This window comes from Nilaparvata lugens, chromosome 8, assembly GCF_014356525.2.
Source record: "Nilaparvata lugens isolate BPH chromosome 8, ASM1435652v1, whole genome shotgun sequence".
In the NCBI taxonomy this organism is placed as follows: domain Eukaryota; kingdom Metazoa; phylum Arthropoda; class Insecta; order Hemiptera; family Delphacidae; genus Nilaparvata; species Nilaparvata lugens.
This window is the reverse complement of record NC_052511.1, coordinates 8,201,310-8,213,998: the sequence shown is the minus strand read 5'-3', so window position 1 is coordinate 8,213,998 and position 12,689 is coordinate 8,201,310. Positions and strand designations below refer to the sequence as shown.

The 12,689-nt window shown below is 39.8% G+C and overlaps 1 protein-coding gene across 1 annotated transcript in view; it reads right to left on the bottom strand.

Annotated features, from left to right (window-relative positions):
• Nucleotides 1–12,689, bottom strand: part of LOC111046193 (protogenin) — a 285,414-nt gene that overhangs the window by 21,364 nt on the left and 251,361 nt on the right. Inside the window, exons 9-11 of the mRNA XM_039433843.1 lie at nucleotides 11,201–11,356; nucleotides 9,672–9,866; nucleotides 7,716–7,897 (exon numbers count right to left, since the gene is read on the bottom strand). Coding sequence (XP_039289777.1) covers nucleotides 7,716–7,897; nucleotides 9,672–9,866; nucleotides 11,201–11,356 — 533 coding nt within the window. The remainder of the gene's footprint in view (nucleotides 1–7,715; nucleotides 7,898–9,671; nucleotides 9,867–11,200; nucleotides 11,357–12,689) is intronic.

Below are 12,689 nucleotides of genomic sequence, written 5' to 3'. Positions count from 1 at the left end.
TTGGACCCATACCAAGTGTGGAGTGCCACTGACTGAACAGTGACTGATCAGTGACTGAACAGTGACTGATCAGTTACTGATCAGACTGATCAGTGACTGAACAGTGACTGAACAGTGACTGATCAGTGACTGAACAGTGACTGATCAGACTGATCAGTGACTGGGTAGTGACTGACTGACCACTGAGTGGATGACCCTACCATCCTGCCACAGACATGCTGAATACTGGTGAGCATGGTCTCATGCTCAGCCGGCGGGACAATTGCCAGCCGCAGCAGGTCGACTGTTGGTGGCGGTCGGACGACCAGTGAGGCGACTGGCGGGGCGACCGGTGGCCGGGCGACCGGTGGCGGCCGGACGACCAGCGGTGGCCGACCGGCGGCGGCCGGGCGACCGGTGGTGGGGCGACTGGCGGCGGCCGGGCGACTGGTGGCGATAGTGGGGCGACTGGTGGCAATAGTGGGGCGACTGGTGGCAATAGTGGGGCGACTTGCGGCGATAGTGGGACGGCTGGCGGCGATAGTGGGGGAGACTGGTGACGATGGTGGGATGACTGGCGGCGATAGTGGGGCGACTGGTGACGATGGTGGGATGACTGGCGGCGATAGTGGGGCGACTGGTGACGATGGTGGGATGACTGGCGGCGATAGTGGGGCGACTGGTGACGATGGTGGGATGACTGGTGACGATAGTGGTATGACTGGTGGCAATAGTGGGACGACTGGCGGTGATAGTGGGGCGATTGGTGACGATGGTGGAGCGACTGGTGGGGCGACCGACGGGGTGATCGGTGGCGGCCGGGCGACCGGCGGCGGCCGGGCGATCGGTGGCGGCCAGACGACTGGCAGCGGGATGACTGGCAGTAGTGGGCCAATCTACCCACTACATACAAAAAATATATCCTCTGGTTCTGTTGATACTGACCTTTAATACTTACCTTTACCGCCTTGGATTCGAGCATAGAACCTTCAACTCAGAAAGCTGACTTGCTAACCACTACACCATAGAGGATTTATGTTTAAAGACTTAAATTATATAGAATATGATACTTCTTCCGACTGGCGGCGGCCGGGCGACCGGTGGGGTGACCAGTGGCGGGTGGGTGACCGGCGGGGGCAACCGGCGGGCAGTTCAAGATCAGTAGGGAAATTTTTTTTTTTTTTTATTTTTTTTTTTATTTTTTTTTTTTTTAATTTTTTTTTTTAATTTTTTAATTTTTTTTTTTTATTTTTTTTTTTTAATTTTTTTTTTTTTTTTGAGGTTAGAGTGGTTGACCTGGATGACCTTGAGGTAGGTCTGGTTGACCTAGATGACCTTGAGGTGGGTGTGGTTGACCTGGATGACCTTGAGGTAGGTGTGGTTGACCTAGATGACCTTGAGGTGGGTGTGGTTGACCTAGATGACCTTGAGGTTAGGGTGGTTGACCTGGATGACCTTGAGGTAGGTGTGGTTGACCTAGATGACCTTGAGGTTAGGGTGGTTGACCTAGATGACCTTGAGGTGGGTGTGGTTGACCTAGATGACCTTGAGGTTAGGGTGGTTGACCTGGATGACCTTGTGGTGAAGGGCGACTCTGGTGCACTTGTGCACCAGAGTCGCCCTTTTTATACTACTATGATGGATGCATAGATGCTGACATCTCAAGCCGAATAAACACAGGTTGGATTAAATGGAGAGAGCTAACTGGGGTACTTTGCGACAAAAGAATGCCTGTGCCCATTAAGGGAAAAGTGTATAAAGCTGCAGTGCGACCAGCAATGCTATATGGAAGTGAGTGTTGGCCCCTGAAAAAACAGCAAGAAGATAGACTCCATTCCGCTGAAATGAAAATGCTGAGATGGGCAGGGGGTGTGACTAGACTGGACCACATTCGGAACACACATGTTCGGGGCAGTTTCCGGGTGGCACCAGTCTATGAGAAGATAATGGAAGGAAGGTTGCGCTGGTATGGACATGTAAATAGACGTTCACCCAATCACATGACAAGGAAGGTAATTGATATGGAGACACAGCCGAGGGGCAGAGGCAGACCCCGTCTCACATGGCTAGGTTTAGTTCATAGAAATATGAAGCAGTTGGACCTGACAAATCAGACGACCCAGGATCGTTCGAACTGGAGACTGAGATCAAGGAGAGCCGACCCCAAATAATGGGAAAAAGGCAAGGAGGAAGAAGGTACACATCAAATAATTTATAGGCTACATTGGAAAGCAGCGAAATACAAAATGAAAATATTCCAAAAACAAAAATGTATTACATTATAATTAATATTATCACTATTCAACAGCAATGAATTAAAAGCAGCTACTAGTAGTTCTGTGAACAGTAGACCTCACGCAGTATTCTCTTACACAAGTACCTGATTGAAACTATAGACCTTATGGAAATACAGCAATAGACTGGCTTCTCCACACATCTGTGTAATCACTTGTCAGCTGATTTATGATGAATAATTCTATAGTCTGATTTTTACTTTCCTTGCCCTATTACCATAGGTAAGGAAAGTATTGCTTTCCGAAAAAATTAAGGTACCCCAATTCCTATATTCGTTTCAAGGTCCCCTGAGTCCAAAAAAGTGGTTTTTGTGTATTGGTCTGTGTGTGTGTGTGTGTGTGTGTGTGTGTGTGTGTGTGTGTGTGTGTGTGTGTGTGTGTGTGTGTGTGTGTGTGTGTGTGCGCGCGTACAGACTGTCGCTCTGCTCCGCAACCGAACGTCACTCCAGCAGAGCGATTGATGATCGACCGGCGAGCAACAGTGGTTCGACCGGGGAACGCGAGAAGTTCTAACATCTTCCGTAACGTTCATGATGGGTGCGTGGGCGGTGCGACTGTGGTTCGATGGTGGTACGAGGGCGGAGCGTGCTTGGTGCGGGTTGGAAGCACGAATATGTTTACGCAGCTTTTGAGTGTATGTGCGTCTGTGTACACGATATCTCATCTCCCAATTAACGGAATGACTTGAAATTTGGAACTTAAGGTCCTTCCCCTATAAGGATCCGACACGAACAATTTCGATCAAATTCAATTCAAGATGGCGGCTAAAATAGCGAAAATGTTGTCAAAAACAGGGGGTTTTCACGATTTTCTCGAAAATGACTCCAACGATTTTGATCAAATTTATACCTAAAAAAGTCATTGATAAGACCTATCAACTTCCGCTAGTCCCATATCTGTAAAAATGTCAGGAGCTCCGCCCCATCTATGCAAAGTTTGATTTTAGATTCCCAATTATCAGGCTTCAGATACAATTTGAACAAAAAATTCAAAGTAGAAAAGATTGGGCCTGAAAATCTCTTCAATTAATGTTGAGTAACATTTTCACCTAAAATTGGAAATAAACTCGAACTTCGAGAAAATAAGATTATTTAATTTGCAAACTGTTGGCAAGTGTTGATTCTATTAAATCATTCACTATGAACAGATAGCAGACTTCATGTGTCTGCAGCGTTATTGTCCTGTCACCAGCTGGCTTAGATCTTCGAATAGTAGACTAATTTAGATGTGCGGGAACACTAGCGTCAGTTGATCAATTTTCATAACGGCAAGGAAAGTTGTGTGAGTGCGCCACACCAGAGTTTTACTCTAATATTGGCGTAGGAAGGAGGCTCCTTTTTCCTTTTATATTATCCTTGAAATTAAAAATTTCCAAAAAACCTTGTTTATACGTCGACGCGCAATTAAAAAGGAACATACCTGTCAAATTTCATGAAAATCTATTACCGCGTTTCGCTGTAAATGCGCAACATATAAACATTTAAACATTAAGAGAAATGCCAAACCGTCGACTTGAATCCTAGACCTCACTTCGCTCGGTCAATTAATCTATAATGAAACTTAAATAATCAATTGCTTCCGAAAACAACGCAACAATAATCAATACTGTACAAAGCATACTCTTCTTTTATTGAGGGAATGTACTATCATGTATGATAAAAAATAATAATGTGAATAAAAATTACTGCTCACAAAGTGCTTCATGGAGCTCTTGTCCGTGAATAGGAGTTGAGGTTTAATCGGGAAGCTATATAAAGGTGCGTACAGACTTTCGCTCTGCTCCGCAACCGAACGTCACTCGAGCAGAGCAATTGATGATCGACCGGGGAGCAAGAGTGGTTCAACCGGGGAACGCGAGAAGATCTAACATCTTCCATAACGTTCATGATGGGTGCGTGGGCGGTGCGACTGTGGTTCGATGGTGGTACGAGGGCGGTACGAGGGAGGAGCGTGCTCGGTGCGGGTTGGAAGCGCGAATATGTGTACGCAGCTCAAGATACGATTACATTAATTATTGCATTTTCCATTGGTCAGCTGGTCGCAATTCATCATTACATGCAAGAGAAACAGGTTTGTTTCTACATGCCGATGTAGTGGCAAGTTACCATTCAGGATTTAGACAGAGATTGTCAGCGGCAAGTTGAAGAGGCAAGTAAGTGCCAGCTCTACACCCCCTGTCTATAAGCCGCTAATAGATTAACAGAAAAACCTCCAATCAGCCTGGTTTTCATTAGTATAGTTAGTGGTTGAGTTCCCTGGGCAAGTACTAACTATCTTGTGAACTCTCCCTATGAAAACGTTCATGGTAGAGTACTAGTTTTTTGTAGAGTAGAGTGGGATAGCACAGAGGGATAGTACTCTACCACTTGCCTTCCAGTTTCGAGCTGGTAGAGTCAGAGTAGAGTATTGACATTTTAAGGTTAGTTGTGTTCACTAGACAACACACTTTACCTACGGTACTATTCTCAACTCGATAAAGTAAGTAGAGTAGAGTTAACTCGGTAGAGTTAGTATGCCAGTTACTCGACTACTAACTCTACTAGCGAAAACTAGGCTATAAAGATAGAGTGTTGGTGTCACCAGTTGAGCTGGATTTTCGTTTGTGCGTAAATGCCGTCGTCGACCATGACAGGGTGAGGATCTCAGATTGGGTAGATTTCAATTTGTCTAAATAACCTAAAAGATTATGTTCAATTATGTTTTAATGGGTATCTTGAGTTTATACTTTCAAATGGCAATATGTTGATATTATTAGAAATGTTTTTAATCTTGAATAATATACACAAATGATGAAAAGTTATTTGATCAGCTGTTTTAGCACTCCTGAAATTTGGTCAATATGAATGTCAACAATGCTTGCCGTCGTCGACTGCGGAAATCTATATAATATATAAAAGCGAAATGGCACTCACTCACTGACTGACTGACTGACTCACTCACTCACTCGCATAACTAAAAATCTACCGGACCAAACATTTTCAAATTTGGTAGGTATGTTCAGTTGGCCCTTTAGAGGCGCACTAAGAACGGATTTGGAAAAATTTTAACTCTAAGGGTGGTTTTTAAGGGTTTAAAGTTCGTCTTTCAGCATGTATATTCTTCTTATTCCAATCTCATAATTATAATTGAAATGTCCATACCATTTGATAATATAGAACTATAATCTAGAGAGAGTACCTCTTCGAAACAGTTGTTAACTGGTAACTAAATTAATAATTTTAAGGGTTGGAATTAAGTTGAGTTGACTTTGTTAGGTTGGCACCAAGTTGAAGATTGAAATGCATATATCGCGGAAAAATTGATTGGGCACTGCTTCTTCAATCAGAGCTATTCCTGGGAATATTATATTATATTACTAGCCGTCAGGCTCGCTTCGCTCACAATATCCGTTTAGCCAGACGTTTAGTCTGGACCCCCGACTGAATCGTCCTAACATATGATAAAAATATGACATAAAATTTCAAATTTGGTAGGTATGTTCAGTTGGCCCTTTAGAGGCGTACTAAGAATGGATTTGGAAAAATTGCCAAAGATATGCCCAAAATCTGCGTTTTTCAATAGTTTTTTTTAGCGTTCTCTCAAATTTATCGAGAATAAATAAACATAAAATGTTCAAATTTAGCTCAGCTAGGGTGTAATAATGTTACGTTAGAAGGAATTTGAAATAACGCCAGAGATACGCCCAAAATTAGCGGTTTTTGCGTTTTCTCAGTTCTTTCATCAAGTAATAGACAGAAAATGTTCAAATTTGGTACATAGGTTTAGCTAGGGTCTAAAAATTTTGTAATAAGATGACTTTGATATTTCATCAAAGATTCGCCCAAAATTAGCGTTTTTCCAACGTTTTTCACAGCTTTTCTGCGTTTTCTCAGTACTTTGACTTTCTGATGGAATGAAGCATGCCCAAATGGAAAATGCAGGCGAGCGAAGCGAGCCCGCTGATCTCATTTTTGGACGATCCAGTCGGGGGTCCAGGGGGCGGAGCCCCCTGGCTAGTCGGATATGGCGAGCGAAGCGAGATTTGGATAATATGAATGTCAATAATGCTTCGACTGCGGAAATTTACGCATAAACGAAAATGCACCTCTAGTGACAACTGAAGTGCTTGTTTACCAGTATTGAGGTAGCATTTGTGACAGTAAGCTGCAATAATTGAGGCATAGGTAGGAGGTATGTGTCGGGCTCTACTGGCAGCTAATGTACCTACTGCACCTGTTGCCATGACAACGCCTCGCCTAATATAATAGATACTAGTAGTTTTGTGAACAGTAAACCTCACGCAGTATTCTCATCCACTAGTACCAGATGTCAACTGTTTTAAATGTAAACAAACTCAGTTCACGTTTGAATTTGTATTTCATATGATATAATTCATCCAGTTCCGTGATGATCTTTCTATGTGATGAAAACTAATTTTTTAGAATGAAAAATATTATAATTTCTCCAGCATTATTTAGTTGATTTGTTTATTTTTATTCACCTATTAAATTAGTTTTATCGAATGTGAGAGTACTGATACTGATGGGCACGCATAATAATACCATGACTGCAAAACAAAATATTGAAACCAAAGACCTTAAAGCTGCGATTAGACCAAATTTATTAAAAAAATGTCAATAACTCAATCCTTTTAAATTATATTAGATTGAATATAACTTATCATACACATGATGAACATATGTGTTTATCAACTTCCGTTCAATCTAATAGAATCTATAAGGATTAAGTTATAACCATTTTGTTAATAACTTTGGTGTATACCCAGATGCATACCTCTTTAATGTCTTTGATTGAAACTATAGACCTTATAGAAATAAAGCAATAGACTGGCTTCTCCACACATCTGTGTAATCACTTGTCAGCTGATTTATGATGAATAATTCTATAGTCTGATTTTTACTCTAATATTAGCGTATGAAGGAGGCTCCTTTTTCCTTTTATACTATCCTTAAAATGCAAAATCTCCAAAAACCTTGTATATACGTCGACGCGCAATTTAAAAAGGAACATACCTGTCAAATTTCATGAAAATATATTACCTCGTTCCGCCGTAAATGCGCAACGTATAAACATATAAACATTTAAACATTAAGAGAAATGCCAAACCGTCGACTTGAACCTTAGACCTCACTTCGTTCGGTCAATGAAAAGTTATTTGATCAGCTGTTTTAGTACTCTTGAAATTTGGACAATATGAATGTCAACAATGATTTCCGTCGTCGACTGCGGAAATTTACGCATAAACGAAAATGCACATTCAGTGACAATTTGTGACAGTAAGCTGCAATAATTGAGGCATAGGTAGGAGGTATGTGTCAGGCTCTTCTGGCAGCTAATGCACCTGTTGCCATGGCAACGCCTCGCCTAATATAATAGATATTACCAGTATGGTGGTGATAATAGACGTAATTATGAAGGAATAAAGTGTTTTTTACCACTTACCAGTATTGTGGTGGAATTGGTGACAGTAAGCTGCAACTCAGGCATAGGTAGGAGGTGCATGTCGGGCTCTACTGGCAGCGTGTGCACCTGTTGCCATGGCAACGCCTCGTCAGCCATATTGGGCCAACCCTGCGCAGTGGCCGCCAACACTCGCACCTCGTAGCCCGTATCCGGCTGCAAACCTACAACAAACAAATCAATCAAATAAATTAGTAAATAAATAAATGCATTTGTAAATAAATAGATAAATAAATGAATACATAGATTGATAGATCCATAGATATATAGATGATTGAGTGACTGAATGGTCAGAAATCGTCTTGTTTGACGATAAGAATAAAGAGGCTTTCATAATTATTGATTTGGCAGTGCCCCTTGAGAATTTTGTAGGTGTCATTGCCGAAAAAATAAAATTAGAAATCCTGTAAGTTGAACTGGAAGACATGTATAAATTGAATTAAGTAGTAATAATCCCTATTATTGTGACTGCCAATGGACTGGTCACAAAAGAATGGAGACAAGCAATGGAACAACTGCCGTTGAAAAACTGGCAAATGAGAATTATGCAGGAAGCAGCAGTTCTTGGTACAACTAGCAGTGTACAAGCCTCTGATTTAGAAAAGAGTGAATAAGTCTCTCCTTTGAAGTGCAACTATTTCGCCTTGAGATCAGAATTAATTCAATTCAATTTATTTCTCCAAAAACAATATAAAGATGTGACAATTAGAAAAACAATAATTATTATTGTAAAATAATATCTATATCAACTATCTGTAAAATACGGCTGGAGGTGAAGAACTAAGTGAAACACTTGTTCGCCAGTAGGAGTAGAGACTTATTAATTGTTTCTAAATCCTAAGCTAATAATATTTAAAATGGAATCTTTTTATGCAAACAATGGAAAGTATATTAAAAATAAATGCTATCAATTTCCTGAATTAATCCTGACAATAATGAATAGTTTTAAAAATTGAAAAAAAAATTGATCTCATACAATACTAAGATGGATGAAATAGTAGTGAAGTATTCAGTTTTTAATATTTATTGGAACAAACTTAATAGGTTCACCGATGATCTCGTTTGGGATACAGTTTACAATCATTGGAGCGATGTATACTAGCTGCTTACGAATGACCGTTGAATTAGAATCATAAGTAGCATATCTAATCCCCGACTACTTAGCATTGAAGACAACAAATTTTTTGTATTAATATATTATTACTAGCCGTCAGGCTCGCTTCGCTCGCCGTATCCGTCTAGCCAGAGGGCTCCGCCCCCTGGACCCCCGACTGGATCGTCCAAGAATAAGATCAGCAGGCTCGCTTCGCTCGCCTGCATTTTTCATTTGAGCATTTTTATCATTATGTTAGGACGATCCAGTCGGGGGTTCAGACTAAACGTCTGGCTAAACGGATATGGCGAGCGAAGCGAGCCTAACGGCTAGTAATATAATATTCCCAGGAATAGCTCTGATTGAAGTAGCAGTGCCCAATCAATTTTTCCGCGATAAATGCATTTCAATCTTCAACTTGGTGCCAACCTAACAAAGTCAACTCAACTTAATGTCAAAGTCAACTTAAACAACTGTTTTGAAGAGGTATTCTCTCTAGATTATAGTTCTATATTAACATTTGGTATGGACATTTTTCAATAAATTATAATTAAGAGAATATGAAAAAGAATATACATGCTAAAAGACAAACTTTAAACCCTTAAAAACCACCCTTAGAGTTAAAATATTGCCAAAAGATTTCTTAGTGCGCCTCTAAAGGGCCAACTGAACATACCTACCAAATTTGAACGTTTTTGGTCCGGTAGATTTTTAGTTCTGCGAGTGAGTGAGTGAGTGAGTGAGTCAGTCAGTCAGTGAGTGAGTGCCATTTCGCTTTTATATATATAGATTACAGCCTGATAATTAACAAACAAATAATGTATTGAAGTTGAAGTGACCGTTACCTGTTATCAAGTAGTGAGTGACATGCTCCTTAACGGTGTCGACATTGTTGGTGGAGTGATGGTCATTGCGACGCCACTGTATTTTGTACTCTGATATCTGCCCGCGGGCCAGCTTGTCACTGAGCGGCGTCCACGACACACTCAGCGACGTCGGGTTCTCAGACTCCACCTGCACTTCTGGGGCGCCCACAGGAACTGGAAACACAACAATTTCACATGTTAATTATTAATAAATTACATTATAGATTTAGACAAACACAAAATGTGAACAGAATTGAAATGAATCCCATGTAGTTGAATATAAAATTAGGTAATATGTTGAGCGATCTGAGTTCAGACTGTATTGGCATAGTTTCAATCTACCTAAATTCAAAATGATATGTTTGTAAAGCCGTGTCCACACTGAACAAAAAATGTTCGATATACATGTTCGGCAAACATGTTTGTTGAGGAGCTCAGGGACAAACATTTCAAAAAGTTTGGACAATCATTGTTTGTCAAACAAAAAATTACTGTTTTTCCAAAACATTTTCAGTACTGACAGCTGTAAAACATAAAACCTGTTCTCCCCAAAGTTAGTAGACAAATTGAATGAACTTAAAATATTTAACAACATCATTAGAATCGGTGATTCTTCCGCTATAAGTAAGGAGAATTTTACAATTCTAGGTCAATCTTGAGGGGATTGAACGACGATGTATTTGAAGATACAGTGAATAAACTGTAAATATTTAACAACATCATTAGAATCGGTGATTCTTCCGCTATAAGTAAGGAGAATTTTACAATTCTAGGTGAATCTTGAGGGGATTAAAAGAAGATGTATTTGAAGATACAGTGAATAAAATGTATGCTCAGTGTGGTTATTCTATCACTTTTTTACTACACATGACGTCACGCTGGCGTTCCCCCCACCACTTTGAATCTTACACCTGTGAGTGATCAACCTTCTGTCTACTAACGTTGTGTTCTCCCCACTTACAAATATTTTGTTGGTGACGCGTCAACATTGGCCCACGGGCAAACATTGTTTGTCAAACCTAATAAAATTTGCCCGAACTATTTCAAAAAACTTGTTTGTCGAAAATTTGTTCCGTGTGGACACGGCTTTAGTGTTTGTCACTAAATTTAGACAAGATTGATTGATTTATTTATTTCATTTCCTTTACCAGGTCTGAAGAGACCTATGGCAAACAAGAAACATATCCTAAAGCTGCGATTACACCAAAGTTATTAACAAAATATGTTGTTTTTTTAAGTAGTGAACCACCTTTTCGGTTTTATCACAAACTCTTCAATTGATTGGTACTTTTTGAAATTTCAATTCAAGCCTATTTCTAGGACAAGAGAGTTTGAAATGTATTGTTATTGATAATCAACTTTGAGAAGAAAAGGAATGTGTTCAAGTTCAATTTGATCTAAGACTTTTCACTTTAACATCGTGAAGTAATAATCCATAAATCATCATCTACAAAACTTGAGACTAAGAAAATATCGAGTTCGATAAAAAGTACATGATATTTAGTTACCTTCTTCTCCAGTTAAACAAGTGACGGGCAGCGATTGATCGCTGGCTGATTTTTTGCCATAAGCTCTGATGTAAAAAGTGTAGTTTGTAAAAGGCAGTAGGTTGTTGACAGTGAATGATCTATTCAGGGACACCGTTCTCATTTCTTCTCCACCATCTGTAAACAAATCGAAATAAATATTTAAAGCGCTTGAAATGAATTATGGATTATAATAAAACAGATTTGGGTAATAATCCTATGCCGATGATGCTTATATAATAATATTATGATTGCATTGCGCATCCAAATTGAGCATGATTATAATCAGAATATTTGTTGGTGGCTTCAATGTTCAAGTGCCCTAATTTCACCTGCTTGAAACACTACTCAGCTCACTAAAGATCTCTCATATTCCACGTAGAAGACTAAACACTAGAAACTTTCATGGTTTTAATCTGAAAAATCATTACACCATTTTGATGATTGAAACACCGACATGCAGTCAATTACCCTATTTATGAAAATATACTTTAAAGTATGTTATTCTCAGTAAAATTTTAATCAAAGACTCATCAGTTTTCTACTGTAGACAAGTATAAGTATTCTACTGTATAAGTGAAGTATATCTAATAGTGCCGGTTGCACAAAAGCCGGTTAAGTTTTAATCGTGTTTAATACCACGAGAACCAATCAGAGAATCCGTCTTTTCAAAAACGTGTTCTCTGATTGGTTCTCGTGAAAGCGACCACGATTAAAATTTAACCGTCTTTTGTGCAACCGGGGCCTTATACTTTAATAATTTTATTATAATAATTATTGGTTTAGGCTGTCAGCCACAGACAGGCAGTACAGATTATGCAATGTTAGAGAATTTCTGACATGAGGGACTTGACTCGCACAATGTGCTATAAAAAATGAGCAAATTCATATTTTAAAATCTCAAATTTTCTCATGGTTTATCAGTCTTATTATAACGGGAAATAATAATTGATATACTACACATGTATAAAAGAAATAAACACTGCTAGTTAAATATCTTTGAATGGGAAGTATGTTATTGAAATACAAACGATTCAGTTAAAACTCAACATGAACCTCAGAATATTGTGTTTTCATTGAAAGGTGAAATTGGTGTTCCACCAGTAGGCATATAGTGCACAGTGTAACGGCCGAAACACACGAGGCATTTTTTCAGACGAGTCGGCACGACACCACAGAACAAGAAGCTCTCAGATTGGCTGATTGGGTTGACGTATCGTAAATCGGTGAGCTTCCTGTCCTGTCGTACCGTGCCGACTCGTCTGTAAAAACGCCTAGTGTGGCCCTAAGCCTGCACCTTCTTGGTGCCAATTGCCTTGTCAGGTGAAGGTGTGTTAGGAAAGGATAGAGCTATCTGCTTTGTCGAATAATAGACAAGGAAAGCAACACCAATATCAAATAACGTGGACCTCACTATAGATGCTCACCAGTTGGCAGATAGTTATAGTCAAAAACTGTTTCTATGAGATAA